Below are 22282 nucleotides of genomic sequence, written 5' to 3' on the forward strand. Positions count from 1 at the left end.
TGAGCGGTTGTTGTGCTCTTGGAGTAAATTTAGTTGGCTAGCCAATCATGGGAAGGTTCACCACTGTTCCAAGTTTTCTCCATTTGTTGATAATGGCTCTGACCGTGGTTCGCTTAGAAATGGCTTTATAACCCTTTCCAGATTAATACATATAAACTATTTTGTTTCTCATCTGTTCTTGAATTTCTTTAGATTGCGGCATGATGTGTTGCATGTGTACTTGCATTATCTTGTGTAATATTAAAGTTCGTTTGATGACCTGAATATTTGAAGTATGGAAAATATGCAAAAAAGTAAAAAAAAAAAAAAAAACAATTAAGGGGCAAAGACCTTTTTTATGGCACTATGATTTATTAATAAGGTGTGTATTGAACTTGGTCCCCCCAAACTGCCTAATTAACTCGTTTCAGAATGTCCCTTTATCATTATAGACCAGTATCCTGTGACCAATGTGTTTGGAAAGTCATTAGGTCAGTTTCGACATTTGATCTCATAATTTCTATTTAGTATGTCATAATTTTGACTTTTTAAGGCATGATTTATTTGTTTTTTTACATGGCACAAATGGGCTTCCATATGATTCCCATCCAAACAGCGTATAATTCATTATTTTCCTTAGTTTGGTTTTGAGGTGAAATATGACCTGCGTGTTTTCATGAGATACACCCACGATGTTTAACATTCAGTACTAGTAAAAAATATGCATTATATTATGATTAATGGATTCATATTTGAAAGTGCCGGAAGTACTTTGTCTTAAAAAATAAAAAAGTAAAAAGTAAGAATTCATAAATAAAAATAAATAAATACAAACCAATCAAACAACCAACCAACGAGCGGTACATATGAGCCTAGATATTTGAGAGTCTTTGAATATTGTCTTGACAAAAAGTGGCCTTGGAGTCATAAACATGGAGAACCACACAATTCATAAAGTTCATACATTTTCAAAATCTCTCAATTACTGCCAGAAAACAGCTGAGAAGACCACCCCACACCCCATGTCCAAGCAATTCTTCAAAATGATATAATTTAATGTAGAGAAATATAATGCTGTTATTAAGTAGTAACAGATTGTCCATCTTCCAGGTACCCACATACCTTCTCACTAATACATTTAACAGTGCACTGAAGTTATAGGAATGGCAGATTAATAAGATATGAATGTACTAATCTATTGAAAAGATCTTGCATAGAAATGACGTTCCAGAATTGTTTCCTGGCACTGGTGTTGATGGAAGATTAAAGTCAAATTCTAAATCACCTCGGACATATTGAAATATTGTGTAGTAATAATAAAATCCAGGTGGCCCTGTGAAAATGATCACCGTAGTCTTACCAGAGAGTCAGCAGATCGTGGTGTGGCTGTAGGATACAGTCCATTCTCGGGTGTCAGCAGCACTGAACGTGCCTTCTCCCCGCCTGCAACAGAATATCACCAACCCAATCACTTCATTATCATAACCTCAAACAATCTGGATTCAAACAGCCTCAAATATAGATTTACTGTACGCCCACCAGCTGGAATCATAGCAACAGGAAGCTGTACTTCACAGTGATGTTGTCAACACAGGAATAACTTGTTGAGTGAGTTATTTCGATGAAAATCTGATGGATGTTTGTCTGTGACTTTACTAAATATGACATAAACATTAAATAATATCTCATCGCTCTGTTATGGAACTGCATCTGGCAGCATGTTAATGGCAAATGTGTAATTAGGGTTATTTGTGTGTAATAGAAGTAATTTGAGGTTGTTATTTGTATCAGATAAAGTGTTTAAGAGAAGGAAGGTCAGCTGTGCTGTTTATAATAGCAGCCCACACACAGCCTTAGGGGTCAAAGGTCAAGATAGTGTGCTGGGTTTGAAATGCTAAATATGCCATCTCACCGTGTGCCTACCTCTCTCTCTCTCTCTCACACACACACACACACACACACACACACACACGCACACACACACACACACACACACACACACACACACACACACACACACACACACACACACACACACACACAATTTACTTTATTTTTTTTTTTTTGTGAAATATTCCTTTAATGCCACTATCAGTGTTTGATAGTTAAAGGCAGGGTAGGTAAAACATTTATAAACAACTTTCTTCCAAATTCGTTTAAACTTTCTATATATATCAATGCATAATTAAAATGTAAGTACTCTGATAAAAAGAGTATAAAAATCGAGTGACTCTAGACCGTTTAATCTGTATTAAACACAGGTCATTATTTCCATTCGGGGACGAAACATAGGATTGGCTTAGGCGACTGTCACTCTCTCGCAACCATGGCAACCACACTTTTGCCACACATGACCTGCCCACTTGCGAGCGTATGTTTGATTTTAGGAATTCAAGAGGCACGGATCCTAGGAATACCAAAACAATTGTAGAGAAACAGCAAGCAAAATTCACAGTACCGGCCTATGCAGTTAGTGAAGGCAAACCAGGCAAAAAAAGGAAGACAGTAACAGTACAAGAAAAGGCAATGAACAAAAAGTCTTTGGATAAACAAAGAAATAAAACGTGAGTTAATATCGGCGTGGCTTTCCAGCGATGCGAGAACTGAGGGAACTCAAGGGGCTGAAAAGTGACTCCTTGATGGCTTTATTTCTGCTGAACAGGTAAATCTTTATTTTTGTATTTTGATCATACATATTTTTTTGTTTATTTTTTCATGAAGCATGTGTCATTAGCACACGTAGCTGCATAATATAGCTAACATAACATTACTTAGCGAGCCGTAGTAGAGACGATAAATAATCTATAGGCCTAGCTCAAGATGATAGCTATAGCGTGGCTTTGGAAGGAGCCCAGAAGGGAGGGGGTGGAGTGAATGGAAATAATGAGCTGTCTTTAAAACAGTCGTGAGAGGTCTACAGACACTCGATATTTATACTTTCTTTTTCAGAGTACTTACATTTTAATTATGTATTGATATATAAATAAAGTTTAAACAAATTTGGAAAAAAAGTTTTTTATATATTTTTTACCTACCCTGCCTTTAATGCGTGTTCTAGTATGTTCTCTCAAAGCCAGGTCAGAGAGTTTATACGGTTCAGGTAGATCTGTCCATTACACTGTTGAGATTATTCTCTGCAGCTGGTAAGTTTAATAGTGTTTTTCTTGTTTATTACATTTAATTCTGCTTCATACATTCACTTCACTGAATAAAAATAACATCTAACTAATTAACTAAATTGCTTTATTCAAGTAAAAAGTTATAAAGTACATTATAATTAATGACAACATAATTAATAACAACAAAACAATTCATATAATTATAAAAATGTCATTTAAAATAGCTCTAAAGATAAAGGTAGCAATTGAAAATGATCAATTTTTACAGTGTACTCATTGAAGATTGTGCAGGATGTATATTCTTTCTTTTTAAATACATATTTTGCCCTGTTTATTTTCCTAAGCATCTGTTTCTAAAGCAGCTGACTGTAAACTTTTGTTGCTGGTTTGTCTAGAGCAGTAAAGCTGCAGGTCCTGCCACTCGGGACAACTGATGGGCTCAATACATCTAAATATATTTAACTGTATTTTCAAAGGTCATATCTCAAATTTCATGTGTTTATAGCTCTGTGTTTCATATAGTGTAAGTCTGCTTCGAGAAAACTGCTTCCATTCTGTTTTTCTTCTTTTTTTAAAGAAGAAGGATCTTGTAAATAACATTTGTCACTGGAATAGTTTATGTAAATGAGGAGAGGATGATAAGAGCCCAGTGCAGCTGTGCTGTTTTTATTTGTGGAAGGCTCTCTGACTAATAACACATTAAGTGATTATTTTGAATGTCTTTAATGATGCTCTCAGATCCTCCTGGGAGGTTTGTAATTATGAGTTCGGAAATTGTAATTACGACTTGATATTTTATAGATATTTATACTGATTTCATTTTTATTACCTAGGAAGCTTTGCACTAATGCAACATATTAAAGAGCACATAGAGATTCACTTTAAGCATGCAGCTGATGCTTTATCTGTGTTTTCTGTCATCTTCATGGTGCTGAAGAGAATGATGGAAGTGTAGTTTGGTCCGATAATCCTGCCACAGCACACACAAACAAAAATAACTTTCTATAGTATATAGTGCATATAATGGGTTCCCTTTCAGTCGGTCACTCCCGGCGGTCGTTCCTGTGTAGAGTGGATTGCACACTTCAGGCTGCACTACCCCTGTCGTGTTGCAAGCGGCCAATTCCCCTGTGCACCTCAGCACTAAAAGAGCATTTCCTAAAGAGCTTCATGGGCGTTTCTGGGTGCGGTCGTTACCTCGCAACGGGTGATGGTCATGATCACTGCCTCACGTGTCTCTCTTCTATTAGAGAGTCAGAGGGAGGGCTGTCGGATGACGATTCGGCTGCGCTACCACCCTCTGGGATGGTGACAAAGCCTGAGTCGGATCCCGAAGTGGAAGCTATGCTTTCCCGGGCCGCCGAGAGGGAAGCGCTCGAGTGGAATCCCCCACCACGTCCCGAACCCTCACGGCTGGATGATTGGTTTCTCGGATGGCGCGCTAGTTCTCAGTGCCCCACCCCATTGCCTTTCTTTCCAGAAGTGCATGACGAGCTCACCACGTCGTGGATGGCACATTTTGCTGCCAGAAACCGGCCTGTGGGCTCCTCCTCCCTCACCACCCTTGATGGCGGTGCAGCGAAGGGGTATTCAGGAATCCCGTCGGTGGAGTGGGCGGTAGTGATGCAATTGTGTCCTAAGTCTGCCGCCTCCTGGCGTGGAGACCCGGTGCTCCCTTCCCGGGCCTGTAGGCACTCGTCTGGTCTGACCGGCAGTGCCTATGCGGCTTGCGGGGAAGCTGCTTCCATCTAACACGCTATGGCGTTACTGCAGGTGCACCAGGCTAAGGCACTGAAGGACCTGTACGAGGATGGTCACGATCCAGCGCTTCTGGATGAACTCCGAACCGCAAATGACCTTCGAGCGAGTCAGAAGGTTCTGAGGTCACTTCGTGCCGTTCACATTCCAGGCCCGCTCAGTCATACAGCCGACGAGCTGTCTCGAGCAATGCTCCCGGGAGAATGGCGACTGCAACCCCTGACGGTCCAGCTGATTTGGAGGCAGTTCAGAGCCGCTCAGGTAGACCTGTTTGCTGCTCCAGAGACCTCTCACTGCCAGTTGTTCTAATCCCTGCCTGAGGGAACTCTTGGCACGGACGTAATGGCACACAGCTGGCCGCGGGACCTACGCAAGTATGCGTTTCCCCCAGTGAGCCTTCTCGCACAGACACTGTGCAAAGTCTGGGAGGACAAGGAGCAAGTCTTGCTAGTAGCACCATAATTTCCCACGCGGACCAGGTTCCCCGAACTAGTGCTCGTTGCGACATCCCCTCCTTGGCCAATTCCTCTGACGAAGGATCTACTGACTCAGAGATTGGGCACCATTTGGCACCCGCGTCCAGACCTTTGGAAATTCCATGTCTGGTCCCTGGATGGGACATGGAAGTTCTAGGTGACCCACCCCAAGAGGGAGCGAACACCATCACTTCGGCAAGAGCACCGTCTACGAGACACGCTTACACCTTGAAGTGGAACCTGTTCGTCGAGTGGTGTTCTTCTGGCGAGAAGACCCCCGAAGATGCCCGATTGCGGTCGTGCTGTCCTTTCTGCAGCAAGGGCTGGAGCGAAGGCTGTTTCCCTCCATCCTCAAAGTCCAGGTTGGTGCTATTGATGCATATCATGACCTGTGAATGGGAAGTCTTTGGGTAAACATGACCTCATCGTCAGGTTCCTTAGAGGGGCCAGGAGGTTAAATCCATCTCTATACCCTCTTGGGACCTGTCTCTAGTGCTTAAATCACTACAGCAGGGCCCATTTGAGCCTTTGCATTCAGTTGAGCTAAAGTTTCATTCATTGAAAAAATTCACTCTGCTCCTGCTTGCACTGGCCTCCATCAAAAGGGTAGGGGACCTGCATGCATTTTCGGTCTTCGATTCGTGCCTAGAGTTTGGGCCGGCTGACTCCCAGGTAATCCTGAAGCCCCGGCCTGGCTACGTGCCCAGGGTTCCCACTACACCCTTCAAAGACCAAGTGGTGAACCTGCAAGCGCTGCCCCTGGAGGAGGCAGACCCAGCCCTGGCTTTACTTTGTCCCGTCCGAGCATTAAGGTGCTATGTAGACCGGACAAAAAGCTTCAGGACCTCAGACCAGCTATTTGTCTGTTACGGAGGCCGGCAGAAGGGGAGTGCCATCTCTAAGCAGAGGATGGCCCACTGGATTGTGGATGCCATAACCCTGGCCTATCAGGCTCAGGATGTGCCTTGCCCTTTCAGGTTGTGAGCTCACTCAACTAGAAGTGTTGCATGCTCCTGGGCGCGGGCTCATGGCGCCTCGCTGACAGATGTTTGTAGATCTGCTGGCTGGTGACCCCTAACACGTTCGCTAGGTTCTATAGCCTTCGTGTAAAGCCGGTATCCTCCTGTGTTCTCACCTCAAACGGGTAGTGGCACTGAGAGGCCCCGGTTAGTGTCGGCTTGCTTAAACTACTCCAGAGTGTCTGTACTGTAGACCCTGTTGAGATCCTCCATCACCCTAAGCAGCTGGACGCAGCGGTACGCCCGGCGCCAGGCCTTCATGATGTATCCGTGAGAACCATGGAAGGGTGGGTTCCATATTGAAACCTAAGCTGTACTCATATGTCTATAGTCCACGGTATAGCCTTAGAGCCCATGTTTCCCCGGCAGACTTCTGCCTTCCCAAGAGGGTTTTTAATCACCTCAAATTTCTCCGTATACTCCTAAACGGATGCTATATGTGTATTTGCCTCCAAGACCTCCTTCCGGAAGGATGGGTCCTCCGCAGCGTCCCGGTTCCCGGACCGGGTACGTTTTCCCAGTGTTATCCAATCTCAACCAGTGAAGTAGTGCTTTGACAATGGTGAGTGGAGCTACTTGTTCTGAGCCCCGGCCTACACCTTATAGGGGCAGCACCCATGGCGCTTTGATAGGGATCCCATATTCGTCGGTCACCGACGTGGCGTCCAGCATGACCGACTGAAAGAGAACGTCTCGGTTACGTATGGTAAGCTGAGCTGCCGGGTCCCCAGCTCGCCTCCTCAGCGAAAAAACTGGAATGCGTTGCACCTGCTGCCTTCTTATACTCACGCAGTGATCAGAGGTAGCTGGATGCAATAACTGCATGCCAATGTGCATTGGCTCGTTTAGTTTACACTCGAAGTAGATTGGTCTATCGAAGCGATATCCTATATTCGTCGGTCACCGACATGGCGTCTCCGTTCCCTCCTTCAGGGAACGAGGGTTACCATACTTAACCGAGATGTTGTTATAGGAAAATATAGGAATATATCAAGACACATTAGTAAGTATGCATTTTGTGCATTCTAGACAATTTTAAGAAGTAAGTATAATGTCTTTCTAAATGCTGGTGTTTAGGGGTTATGAGGAATGACTGTCAGTATTGTCCTTAAAGGGGCAGTTCACCCAGCAAAAATGTGTTCTGTCAAAGCTGGTAACCAGACAATAGCTGGTAGCCATTGACAACCCCCCCCCCCCCATACTATGGAAGTCAATGGCTGCTGGCAACTGATTGATTACTAACATTCTTCAGAATATCTTCTTTGTGTTCAACAAGGTTTTGGAACAAGTGGAGGATTTTTCTTTTTGGGTGAACTATCACTGTTTGAGCAGTGATATTTTTGAGATGATCAAGAGTAATCAGGTTATAATGGAGATTAAATGATAATTATAAATATGTTTGAATTAGTATATATCATGTACAAGTAATGTAATTTTAAGCAATATTGGTGTGTTCTATGAATTTTGGCACTTATTAGAGTATATCAGAATCAACTCAGGTTTCCAGTAAAAACATGTACTAAATATGCTTGAAACAAGAACTTTTTTACTGATACTACACTACTGCTTGTTTTAGATAATATAAGCCTAATTGATATCTGTATTTATTATTATTATTTTTATATACACCTTCAAGTTTGGGGTGATTCTTTTTGTATTTTTTTAAAGAAATGAATAAACGTATTCAGCAATGACTGGCTAAACTGATCAAAAGGAAACAGTCCTGAACCAGGACTGTTCCCTGGTGAAAAGAGAGAGAAAAAGCCACAAACTTTCAAATGTTAGTGTATAATGTAAATATATATATTACAGATACATTTATCTGGTTTCAACCAGGTCTATATATGTTTTTTTTCCCCCTAGAAACCAAGACAACTGTACTACTCATTTGGAAAATGACACTTTTTCAGCTTTCTCAGTGATTTCTAAACCTACCGATATGATGACTCTCACAAACCTGTGTCAAACTCAGATCTCCTCAGTGGCCGTCAGCCTTTAATTGTGAGCGAGGGAACAGATTTGGTGAGGGTTAAACTTGCTGTTCATGCAATCTGTGAAGCGGGGCAGACACATCAGCACATCTCATTCACATCTGGAGAGACGAGTTCAAGACAGACCCTGCTGGAGTTAGTGCTGCCCAGAAACTGGTGAGGGATGCGATTATGGATAGGGAAAGAACTAGTATGAGTCCCGGTGATGAGAGATTGTTAGAGAAAGAACCATAGCACAGACACAGGAGGGTAGACACATTGGAAAAATATGATGTTTATTGGATTAAGTATACCATACAAAAGGAAAAATAAATAACTGAAAGCCAATGTTACAGCAGCGCTGCTGGCAGTCCATACTGGAGAGAGTGTATGAGGGAGAAAAAGAATGATAGGATACAGAAAGAGAATGTTATCATCATTAAAAAAGGTATAAGCAAAGTGGAACAATTAAAAATGAAACTTCAGGAGTACAAAAATACAGCAGAATCTCAACGAAGAAGCACAGCAGTACTTTCATGGCAGATCAGAGCTCATATGGGAGTCACACCACCATATTAAAGTCCAAAACTGAGTTAACGCTGTTTGGCAGTCTGAGGTTGAAAGATCCTGATAGACAACATTGACAACATTGAGCATTAATGTTTTATGGAGCTACAACATGTTCCTTGATCAACATCCTTGTCGATCCTGGATTAACATTCCAGTCAACCAATCAGGAGGAGATATATCTTTTCAGGAAATATCTGTTTTAGGCTTACAATCAGAGTTAGGTGCTTCTACACCCTTGATAATCAGCTATCATTTCCCACTGATTTTAGGAATAAATTATGGGTAGGGTTAGGTTTAGGGGTAGGGATTGTGTTAAGTCTATATTTTTGGACAGTAATGTTGATGCAGGATCATCAAAAGATGTTAATCCAGGAACATATCTTACTTGTCAAAATCACGGCGACCATTTCTGCATTGTATTAACAGATTCAAACATGAAATGCTCAATCTTAAAGACCCCATGAATAATAATAATAAAACAAATCCATGTTTGGATTCATGGCCTTATACGCTACTCCTACAGCTTAAAAAACACACATCTACCAGATAAATACATTTCAATTTTTTGATGTCTTGTTCACAGGAGCATATACAGGTTTCTGTCCAGTAAAATCCTCATTAATGAGAATATAGATTATTGCCTAAATACCATCTTCAATGGCATGTAGCACATCAAGGTTCTGTTATCCTTCACGTCAATGGTAGTTACTCGGTTGACGCATGTTTTGAAGTATGCAACCGGCCATCTTTGTTTGTGGGAATTCAGTTCCATTTGAGCGAAATTACTAATTAATTGACATCTGCATGGAAACATTTAATAGTCTCACAAGAATTCAATTCTATTTTATATTTTGGCAATTTGACAGAAATATAGTGTCTTATTTGTGCTTTCGTATGATCTGTTTTTTATTTATTTATATAAATACATTTGAATTAATTTTCATATGAATCAGAAAGTCGTAAAATAGTTTCCTCATGAGTTTGAGCTGATGGTGCAGTCACAGCATCAGTAGGGGCTAAGAGCCAAAACTAACCAGCAAGACATAACTTTTTGGGATTGGTGGGCTGTGACATCAGCTAACTTCCTGCCCAACTTCCTGTTTCAGTAGGAAATATGTAAACTCCTGAAACAATTTCATGGGGTCTTTAAGCATGAAAAGGTGAACTTTGAGTGTGTTTTGGCACCGATTACAAAATCATTTCAGGTACTGTATGACCTTCATACATGACATTGCACACTCTTATGACAAAAACAAAAAAAAAATTTCCAATAAGTTCTCTGTGGTATGTCAAAGCATAATGAATGTCAATGACTAATATAAATGAGCTATGTCTGCATATTTAACTGTATTATTGTGGCTATTCCTGTTTTAACTACAGTTTTTATTGTAAAATCAATTGTCAAAAAAGGTAAGGTCTTGTAAAAAAATCCCAAAATGTGGCAATTTCTTCTTTTTTTTTCTAGGTTTGAAGGTTTATCTTCAATAAAAATTTGGTTAAATGTAATTCATGTTTTAAGTTATACCTGAAAGGGCAGATAACTTCTAATTTCATTTTTTATTATCTTTTTTCATTGTAAATAAAAGGTAAGCTGGCTTTTAATTTCCCCGTCTGAGCATCATTTGTACAAAAATGATGTATTATGGCACTAAAACAAGTTCTTCTATAATGTGGCAAGACTTATAAAAATGAATAGAGAAACAGCAAGGCAGCTGGTATTAGTGAAAAGAGAAGAATTTACTCAGAAATATGTCCTTTAGATATGTATTTTATGACCACACCGAGAAGTCTTGGGATTTATCGGTATGGTATGTAAGTGTGAATATGCAAACAATGTGCAAATATTAAAAACACTTTAAGATTTCAACTACTTTGGAAATAAATGTGGATTAAACACTCATTTTGATTGTAATATATGTACATTCTCTTATCTACAGGCATATTATACATATGCAGCTGTAATCTCTGTGACTTCATATTTGATTATGAATAATAATCACTAGAGGACTATTCATGTACAATAGTAACATTTCTTTTCTAAATATTTTTCTCTCACAAAATATTTGCTATTTAACCTCAAAGTTAAGTTATGCCTAATGATGCATGATTTGAATTTGAGTGTCAGTTAATAATTTTAAATAAAGATTGGTTTGCTGGTACAATATTGGTACAAATCATGCATTGCTCCAATAGATCCAAATATATTAAGCACCTTGTTTACCTCCATAGTGCATGTAATCTAGAGTCACACCAGTGCTTTTCTTTCTCTAAGATGTGTATTTGCACACATGGCAGTGCTGAGCCGATTCTGAGCAGCTCTTTGAATGATCCAGGTCTGATCTGATTTTTTTTCCTATTTAATATTCACTGTCCTTTTGCAGCTTAAAACACAAAAAAGGATACAATTCCTGTTATATATATGAGGATACAGAGGCACTGAAGGGCAGATGTCTTTCAGTAAATCAGTTTGTGTAATAAATTGAGCATACGTTACATTGTCTCCATTTTTGTTGGGAAAAATAAATCTGGATCTGTAAACAAAAATATCTTGGACAACCAACATTTATGGTAATCTGAAGGCTTCGTAAGGCTACTGCACAACATGGTCAAACATCCTGATGTTGCATGGATCTACTTTTCGTTTCCATATTGTATGAAATATAAAATGGGATGGACATTTATGGACCATATCTTTGTCATCTATGCCACAGCATTGTAAGAAGTTCCATGAAACGATCTAACCTTATAGTGGACAACTAAGTTGAAGTCTTCTATTGATTCTATTGACATTTACATATTTTTTCATCTATATTCCATCTCAAAAGATAATTAAATAAAGGATAATAATATAGCTACAAACCTTTCACAGACACTCTTAAAAATTACTGTTCCAAAAGTTCTCAAAGTTCTTAAAAGAACCATTTTTCTTTTTGTGAAGAACATTTCTAAGAACCTTTTGCAGAGTGGATAGTTTCCATGGATGTTAAAGGTTCTTCATGGAACCTTAATTTTAAAGAGTGTGTGTTTTGCTATCGACCAGCAGATCTTCTCCTAAAGATGTTCCCTATGAATCGTACAACCTTACATCAAGAGAACCAGACGATCTGTGGAAAACAGATCAGAAAGTGTGAGAGGCGAACTTCTCTCACTTCACAGAGGTGGAGGTGCTGTTAGTAACAGGGTGAGATTTGTTTTTAAGGAAGGCAGAGCCTTGGTGAATGTGCTCCAGGAAAGAGAAGTTGCAGGAGAAAGGTCACATGACAGCACAGCACTGGCAGCGTTTTTTCTTTTCAATACCTGTGGGTGGCAGTTCCTTGGTCGAGCTTTCATCTTTGCCTTCTGAAGACAGTTCGGTGGTCTCTGACAGAGGCCGGCCCGACACCAGGTCTGCAGCGTTGCCGTCGATGGTGGAGATATCTGTGACGGTCTTCTCCCGAAGAGATTTCTCATCGTCCTCGTCGATGAGGACGATCTCAGCTTTGATGGTGCCATCGAAGCCAAGCAGCTTCTTGGATTCCTCCTCGTCCTGGACGCTGTGGTAGCCCATGAAGATCATGGTCACTGGTTTGTCGGCTGAGGCTTGTGGAGTCTGCGTGACCTCCGTGACTTCGGCTTTCCTAGGGGATTGTTTGTTGTCTTGCTTGGAGCTCAGCTGTGCTCCCGTTGGCTGGGGCTCAGGTGGTGTGACAGTGACCCGGGCTCCGTCGCTTCGTGGTGGGGTCTTGCCGACTTGCTGCATGAGCTCATCCACCTCGCCGGGACTCCAGGGGTGCGTGCCGTTCTCCAGTGTAGTGGATCCTCCAGAATGCACCTCGTAGATCACTTTACGGCCGTCGTCGTAGACTTTGACGCCCCTCTGGTGAGCGTCCTGCGGGCTGACCGCTGAGGCCGAGAGGATCTTGGTGGCACCTGTTTTCCGGTCCTTCTCGACACTGATCTCCATGGCGTATAATGCTTGGGGAAGAGTGCAGATGATGGTGGGTTAATGTCTACTCAGGGTGGCCTATCATGCATTACTGAAATGTGACATGCTTGTTATCAATCAGTGATGTCACTGCATCCATGATATTTGTACTGTCTCATAATTCGGCATTTAAATTAGAACCAAAACACAAATTCAACCTACCCTTTGTACTGTTATTACACTGTTGCCAGTAACCATTGTATGCTGAAGTAAGCTTAGTTGACGACACACTCAGCACACTTTTTTATTTCATTTTATGGAAATGCACCATTCCTCTTATAAAATACTTGACAAATTGCAGTCTTTGGACTTATTAATAACAGCTTCCATTGAAAAATAAAATTGCTTGGTCAAATACAAAAACACCCTGAGCTATTTCTGAGGCAGCTAATATGACTAATCTAAACCATGGTTCTAAAGTGGAGGCTTGCAACCTAAAAATAGGTTGAAGGGGAGAAAAAAACAACAAAAAACAAACAATACCAATGCAACTAATGAAAATACAATGAACCATAAAATTGTGCATAGTTAGACAGCTAAAAAAAATTCCCTTTTGAAAAACAGATGAACTCAATTGTTTTGCATTGTAGGGATAAAATCTTCGAACCTTAAAAAAACTTGCAGATATTATAATATTGATGAAATGCTTTTTAAAAGCATTTTTTTTTCTGGTACAGGCATTGCAAGTTTTATAAGGAGTAGAAAATACTAAATCTAAAAGCTGTGTGTCCAATAAAACTTGATGGTATTTTGGCGTAAATTCATCTTTTGCTGGTTTATTTGGAATTGCAAGCACTAATTTTGTCTCAGTGTTTGTTAGTAAATCACACTTGTGCTCTTGTTTATGCATTTACAACATTGTAAATTCTATTATGCCATGGTAATAACATTTGCCTGTTGACAGGCCAGTGCAGTTCATATTAATATTTTTGTATGGTATCTATTCGTTGTATTTTCACAATGCGGTTTCCAATTTAAATAAAGAAATCGATCACAAAGATTTTTTGCTGATGCCTTGATTTTTTTTTGCATAGATTTGCAGCTTCTATTAATTTCCAGTCCACTTCTATAGTGAGACATGAACTAGACATGCAATAAACTTTTACGGCGGTGGAGATTATCACTCATCTCCGTCACATCACAGGTCTGTTGTAAGCCGAGCTTTCTCTCTCAAATGGTCATTAGCACCTGCTCACCAAAAGCAGGTTTCACAGCTGTCCAAAGGCCTCAGTGTTTATTCAGTTTAAGCCTATGAGATGTTGGTGACCAGTTACCCTACTGTACATAAATTGCAAATCACAGCTGCGGTGAGTAACTGCGCCATCTGTAATCTACATTACTGTACCCTCTTTTGGCCTCGGCCCAAACCCGTGACCAGCCCAGCTCCTCCCACATCCCAACAAACACCTACCAGATTTTCTTGCCGGCTGCTGATCTCCTGAAGCTGAGAAGGGAGATTGGGAGTTCAGTTCTGGGAGGTCCGGGATCTGGGAGCAGTTGTAGTTCACCGCATCTGTCCGGTGGAGAGCAGAAGAGAAACTAATACTAGATTCCTGCATTCAAAAGCCCACTGAATTTGCTCCCTCCCCTTCCAATCCCCCCATACTAAACTGAGTTTCCCTCTCTCTCTCTCTCGCCCTTTTTCCATGAAGCAGCTCATTGCTTAGATAGCAAAAGCAACACAAGTGAATAAGAACAAAACAATGGTGGGCTCTGGGTAACAGGGCTTCCCTGTGAATAGGTGGATCAGAGTACACAAAGTGCAGGGTCACTGGTGTCTGTGTGGGGTTCAATAGTCGAGCTGAGGCAAGAGGGAAATGATCCAAAAGGCTAAAGTTGCAGACAGCATGTATGTTTGAGTGACTGTCCATTTCACTGCTACCTTGGAAGTAACAGCCGATGGATTACAGAAATGACCATGAACTTGAGCTGAATGTTTTTGTGAATGCAGACTGATTTTGTTACTACAGGACAAAAATGTGCATATGACTTCCATACCTCCATCTTGATTCTGAAGACTCTGTAGATAGAAAAAAAGAAGGAGTGTTATTTATAAAGATGACATTGTACTACTGTAACATGCTTTTGCTTTTTAAAATTTTCATCCTTAGTGTTTCTAAAATTGCTGCATTACTGTTACATAATGACGACCCTTAAAACTGAAGTGTGTCATTACTGCATGACTGTTTTTTTACTAAAGAGCATTGCAAAAAGAATTACTGTTTTCCAGAGTGGTTCTCAAATGGTGCTATTGCATATAGATAAATACATAAATAAATTGTACATTTAGAACTCTAGAAGTGTCTACTGTGAACAAATAAGAAATAATTTGAACTTTTCTGACCCATGTTGGTAATAACTGGTGTCAATCTGATGTTGGAAAGATTTTATTTCATGTGAGCATCGAGTCAGTAAGAATGCAATGCATTTGCAGATGCAATGGATGAAGTGTCTGTAGTTGATGGTACATTTGTTGAAATTGACATTTTTTATTTAGAAGGTACACCACCATTTTATGCAACCGAACTGATTTTATAATTGTGAAGTGTCCTTTCACTTTTCGAGGCCACTCTGATGTGTGTTCTTCTGTCATGAGCATCACATACCTTCTGTAGATCTTCAATAGATTTCTCTGTTTCCCGCAGGCGCTCTCGGAGAACTTGCTCTTTAGCTGAGATCTGGGATTCTTCATTCTCCAAAAGACAGATTTCTGATTCCAATCTACACACACACACACACACAGACACACACACAAAAATAACTTGTTTATATAAAAATAATTATTATTATATATTTTTTGCATGCAGTACATACATGAACAAAATGAATTAAATTATTTAGAAAATGCTAAATAAATTCAGAAATTCAGAGACCATTTTAATGGATAAAAAGAAAAGAAAAAAGAAATAGAGATTTGAAGAACTTTGAAAGTACACATCCATTAAAAATTCAGGGATTTTTTTGTAATGTAGTAATATTAATAATAATATTCTGAATTATTATTATAATTCAAAATAAAAGGTTTTATATGAATATATTTTAAATGTCTCATGATTATTCAGAAATAATTCTAATATGCTGATTTGCTGTTTAATAGACATTTATTATTATTTATCAAAGCTGAAAACAGTTATGCTGCTTCATATTTTTTGTGTAAACTAGGACTCTTTAATTAAGATAAGCTTTTGTTTGAAATACCACTTTTTTTGTAGCATTCTAAATGTATTTACTTTCAAATTTCGTGCTGAACAAAATATAGAAAATCTTGAAATCTTGCTGACCCCAAAACATTTGTACAGTAACGCATTTAGAAGGACACATAACAAGAGTTGTGCTCTGTCCCGAGCACAAAGCTTTTATTTGGCTTCAGAATACTTATAGTTTAGGATATCTTTTTGGAAGCAATTTTGTTCAATGCAAAAAAGCTGTAAGTACATTATGCTAAAAATAAAATTTTGCCTCTCATGGAGGAAACAAAATCAGTGCTCTTTAATCCCTGATGAAAAAGGACCATAAAACCAAATCTCCTGTTTACTTTGAACTTGAAGCGTTGTTTTTTTTTTGATGTACAGATGTTCTGCCCATTGAGTGAAATCACTGCATGGAATGCAGTCGTGTGCACACATTGTGGAAATGAATGAGACACATCCCTTCAGTGTCAATTAACCCATGCATATTCCTCTTTTCCCAGCGGACTCCATTCTCACTCATTCTGAATGCTGGCAGCCAATGAGGAAGCTGCCGGCGGAGGAACCCGCGCTGCCTCCGCCCATGAGAATTTCCTGCTATTGTTTGCATCTCTGAGGTTACATGGTCTGCGATAACAAAACAGAAGGAGCCTTCCCACGATTCCTGATGAAAATTCATTCTACAAAATGACATGTGGATCTGTGTATACAAACATAATGGATGGCCATGAATGCATCAACATGTGGCACTGTGCACGAACTTCTTGTTTGATTTTCCAGATCAAATTCAATTAAAGTAACCCCATTTGGTTTTTGTGAAACTTGATGAAACTAGAAGGTTCCAGCTACCAAATATTGTAAAACACAGAGAAATAAAGAGAGAGAGAGAGAGAGAGAGAGAGAGAGAGAGAGAGAGAGAGAGAGAGAGAAAGGATAACAAAAGTAGCCCATTCGATATTGAACAGTATGTTTTATGCAAAAGAGCAGCTTAGACATTCTGTAAAACAACTCTTTTTTTTAAGGAAAAGAGGGGTTGAAACAACATGGTCCCTTGTGAAAAACACTTCAGGAAAGTTTTAAAAAGAGTACTTATTACGAAAATAATACACATTATAAAATAATATAATTAACTGCATTTTAATTGCAATTAACTTAAAATGTATAAAAGTTTAAATTCATATTGCATGCAAATTCGAAAAAAAAAAAAACTTTTTGGCCCACTTATACTAAAAAGTTTCATGTATTAAACATATATTTGTAATTACACAATAATAATGATCAAATTGCAATTTAGAACATTTGAAATATATTAACTTCAAATGTGATTTTTGCACTTAAGTGCACTTCTATGACAAACGATGATCACATACTTTAAACTTTGAATTTTACATTTTTACAAAGTGCAGTTTTTAAAATCGTGTTAAGAAACAGTCAAGAAATAGTCTATTTAAATGCTCTCAAGTGAATTTTTATGTTATTAATGTTATATTATCTGCAAGTACGGTTTTTAAAAATAGTTTAATATATAGTTTGACTACAAAATATAGTTCAAGTTGTGATATTCACTACAAGTTTACAATACAGTTAAGCACGGTTATTTTTCACAATGTTAAGTACATAATGACTGTATATTCATTGTGGGTGAACTATTTCTTTAACATCTGTGGGCAACAAGTACAACTGTGTGTTTTAATCATAGCTTGGTAATGAGGGCTTGCCTGCAGTAGAATGTTTTTATACTGTATTGGTGAAAGCCTAATTAGTGATCAGTGGAAAACAATTAGCTGAAGGCGTCTAACGATGAGTCTCGCTTAAGAGTCTCGCTCAGATACCCCCAACACACACACACACACACACACACACACACACACACACACACACACACACACACACACACACACACACACACACACACACACACACACACACACACACACACAAACACACACACACACACACACACACAAACACACTTAATTTGTATCCAACAGACTGCTTTCTTCAAAAATATGATTAACTAAAATATTGGCAACACTTTATTTTGATTCCCATTCTACTGTCTACACCTAACATTGCAGCTTCAAGCAGTCGTTAAAGTATTCATAGACTGTCTGCTTGATATCTGCTAACATTTTTTGATGGTCTTCAACAGATGCTCCAGTATAAGTAAGTTTGCAAACGCATGTCAACTTATCCTGCTAACACTACTAATACTATACTGAGAGTTAGTTGACATATAACTGCAAAGTTAACGTCATTAGAGTTTCTAAAGGGGACCATCAAAAAGGACTTGTTTTCTTACAAAACTACAGATTTACTACAGAGATAAACTACAAAGTCTTCAAGGCCCTCTGGTGGTGGATTCATGTTTTAGCATGTTTCAAGATCAGCTAGGGCAAGACTAACTAATGTCTTACACAAGCTTACATATTCTTCAAACATTTATATATCATTATCAATAACCATGCATAATATTTTATACTTTAAATAGGGAGACCGGGTTAGCTTGAAAACTTTTTATTCTAGTGAATATTTTGTAGGGTTTGCAGCTGACTTTTAAAATGTATTTTATATTTAGGCACATTCACATCTTTTATTGAAGATTTTACATCATTATTATTGGGCAGGAAAAAAAGATTGGTAGCACTTTATTTTAAGTAGCCTTTGTTACACATGTACTTACTAATAACAATAAAATATGTAGAGATGCATGCAAGTATCCCAAAGCCAAATCCCAATCCTAACCCTAAACATACAGTAAGTACATGTAGCTAATTAATATTACTAAGAATTTAAATGTATAATTACACTGTAACAAGGACACCTTAAAATAGAGCATAACTAAATGATTTATAAGTCCATTCAACATATGCTGAGCTTTGACATAACTTTGAAATAAATATGATATATTAAAGGAACAAAGACATAAACCATAATATATTTTTAAACCATAATTAAAGGCTACTTAATAAATTTTATACACATTTACAATATAAAGAAAGATAGAGATTTTTGTTTATTCCATTTGTATAGTTTAAAGAAACTGATTACATAATTACAGTTAATTACAGCAATTCATCAGCTGTAATTAAAAAAATGACAACATAAATAACTTGCCCTAACTTCACATTATTATTTTTTTATATTATTAAAGTTTTGTTTACATTAATTATTTTATTGTGCTCACTTGTTTAAAAAGGTATTACAAGATATAATGATTCTCATTTAAAAAAAGAAAAAAAGATTTATAATGTGTTTGAAACCACAGACCACTGAGAAAACATTCCTGCAATTGGATCTTTGACTCAAAGCCTTTACTGAGATGAAACAACTTCTCCATGTGACAACTCAACTCGTCTCCCTTATCCTCCTATGAATACTTTATGCTTAAAATAATTAATCAACTGTAATTTCCTATAAATCATCAAGCTGGAATTTTCTGGGTTTAGCCTATTTATTTTGGTATGAAGTTCATGACTCATGTCCAAAGCTCTGACAGAACAGACACAGCTCACACGAAAGCGTCACGGTGACTTTTATTATGTCAATTTAGGAAAAGGAAATCAGTCCAACATTAACATCAATATCCACATCTATGAATGGAGCATTTCTGTGAGCTATAACTGTGTGAGCACACAAGGTTGTGATTGTACACACAAGGCCCTTTCACTAGATATATGTATTCTTTAATAACTGCTAATGCAGGACTTCCATGTGCAAATAACTAAAACAAAAGTGTGTTCAGTATAGTGTGAAAAGCAGATTTATCAGTTATTTCATATTTCAGTGTTATTTTTTCAGTAAGCAGAGCCATCTTTCCATCACAGAGAGGTGCCAGTCACTTTATTCCATGCATGGCGCTTTGACAATGACTCATTTAAAAGCAGATTTCCCCTTTTTTCTTTTTCCAAAGCTCAGTTCGAGGTCAACAGTGCATCTTGTGCTGCGTCTGGATGAGCTCATACAGGCCTCACACCCACTGCTCACTTCCTGCATCATTTCTCACGCTTCCTGTGTGCATCACTTTCTCCTTTTGGTTATTCCCACTATTCTCAATAGTGATTCTTGTGAAAATACTGTAATACAATGATTTTATGATGTATTATTTTATTTAAATCAAATTACTAAACAACATAAAATAATAGCGTATGGTTCACATTTAATGTGGGTCTGGTGAATTTTCACACACAAAAAAAAAATCCAGTCATTTCAATAGGAATATATGCAATTCGAAATTTACATGAGGGCAAAAAATTCCTATGCAAATTTTACACTGATTTCAAACTGTCATACGAATTTGCTCTATTGACCAACAGAAAACTTCTTGGATTGAAAGTGACTTCTTCATACATCACCACTTTACTGACAAGAATATACCTTTTTCAATAAAATTTTGCTAATGTGACTGCACATCTCTGTGTATTTATGAATACCACGTAAATACTACATTGTTATTAATAATAATAAATAAGTTCAATCATCAATCTGTCTCGGTCATTATCTGGCTCGGCTCAGTGTTCATCTTCAGTTCTCTCTTCACAGCAGTTCAGTCAGTGACTGTTTGAGTAAATGAATTACTCCGGGATATTGGTTTGTTTTAACTCAGAGGGAGTGTCAGTCACGTTAAAAAAGTTAACAGATTAAGTCATTTGTGGATTAATGCGTATTGGAGAAATAACCCTTTAAGTGTCTGGGGTATATTTGCAGCAATAGCCAACAATACACTGTATGGGTCAAAATGATCTATTTTTCTTTTATGCCAAAAATCATTAGGATATTAAATAAAGATCATGTTCCATGAAGATATTTAGTACATTTCCTTCCATGAATATATCAAAACGTAATTTTTGATTTGTAATATGCATTTGCACCCTCAGATTCCAGATTTTTAAATAATTGTATTTCAGCCAAATATTGTCTTCCAAACAAACCATGCATCAATGGAAAGATGATTTACTCAGATTTCAATTTCAGAAAATGGACCCTTATGACTGCTTTTGTGGTAAATGGTCACATATAATAAATGAGAATGTGCTACAGTTATTATGTGTTATTAAAAATAATATCTTAAAATCGGCTTAATTTTGTCCCACACATAAAATAATTTCTTCTGGTTTTGGGCTGAAATACTACCCTGAAATTTAGGATACGTTTTTTTTTGGTGATATTCTCACATTTGCAATCATTCCAAAATCTATGACACGCCTGTTTACTAAACCTTGGCTAGAATCATTATGGAACTGGTGTGAGGTCGTCACTTCACAGCAGTGATGTTCCTATACTCAGCCAGTCATCATCAGCAGCAGAGCCACCCCACAAACTGCTGCTCCCAAGAAAACAGAGATTGTTTGCTTCCTGTCCAGTTAAACAGATGTCAAATCTGAATTGCTGTAAGAAAATTCTGTAGTTTTCATATTGCATCTTTGTCACTACCGTAATTATGAGACAACAACATGGAAATTCTCAGATTCAGAAATGAATTAATTCGAAGGCAATGCTCATTATGCCAAAATTAATCCATGTGTGACTTTGTTAACAGCAAAATATTGCATAAATTTACCTCAATTTTCTCTTGCTAAATGCTGAAGAAAATGAAAGTGCTCTAGGTAACAGCGGCTAAAATGAAATCGCACTCACGATAGTACTGATCTAAACCAAAACACACAATCACACACACACAAAACATGAAAGAATTATAGTTAAAACTTAACTAAATTTCTCATTTTCATTTAGTCTAGCTTGATGTACTAAATTAACAAAAAATAAAACAAATAAAATTAACAAACACTACACTACTGGTAAAATAATTAAGAATGTTTTATGTTTTTGAAAGAAGTCTTATATGCTCACCTAAACAGCATCAGTAAAAACAGTTATACTTTGAAATTTTAAATAACTGTTTTATATTGTAATATATTGTAAAATTTAATTTATTCCTGTGATCAAAGCTGAATTTTCATCATCATTACTCCAGTTTTCAGTGTCACATGATCTTCAGAAATTGAGAAATCATTCTAATATGCTGATTTCATTCTCAAGAAACATTTTTACTATCGTTAATTTCCTTTCTTTATCCAAAAAACATACAAAAATCTTAATAGTTCCAAACACAGAGTATATAAACAGTATAAACAACTCTAGTGTGTAAAAAAGTAGCTTAAGTAAAAAAACAAAAAAACAAAACAGAACTTTAACTTAAATTTGAATAAAATGTAAATATTAAAATACATTTTTAATAA

General features: G+C 37.9%; 1 protein-coding gene across 4 annotated transcripts in view; it reads right to left on the bottom strand.

The window, feature by feature from the left end:
- Nucleotides 1-22282, bottom strand: part of LOC113109573 (A-kinase anchor protein 2-like) — a 97684-nt gene that overhangs the window by 50250 nt on the left and 25152 nt on the right. For 3 of the 4 annotated variants that reach the window (XM_026273218.1, XM_026273217.1, XM_026273219.1), the window contains exons 5-9: nucleotides 15462-15576; nucleotides 14854-14875; nucleotides 14267-14368; nucleotides 12189-12845; nucleotides 1340-1422 (exon numbers count right to left, since the gene is read on the bottom strand). In XM_026273218.1, the coding sequence (XP_026129003.1) occupies nucleotides 1340-1422; nucleotides 12189-12845; nucleotides 14267-14368; nucleotides 14854-14875; nucleotides 15462-15576 (979 nt within the window). The remainder of the gene's footprint in view (nucleotides 1-1339; nucleotides 1423-12188; nucleotides 12846-14266; nucleotides 14369-14853; nucleotides 14876-15461; nucleotides 15577-22282) is intronic. The other variant, XM_026273220.1, reaches the window with a different exon arrangement.

This window comes from Carassius auratus, chromosome 10 (assembly GCF_003368295.1).
Source record: "Carassius auratus strain Wakin chromosome 10, ASM336829v1, whole genome shotgun sequence".
NCBI lineage: Eukaryota > Metazoa > Chordata > Actinopteri > Cypriniformes > Cyprinidae > Carassius > Carassius auratus.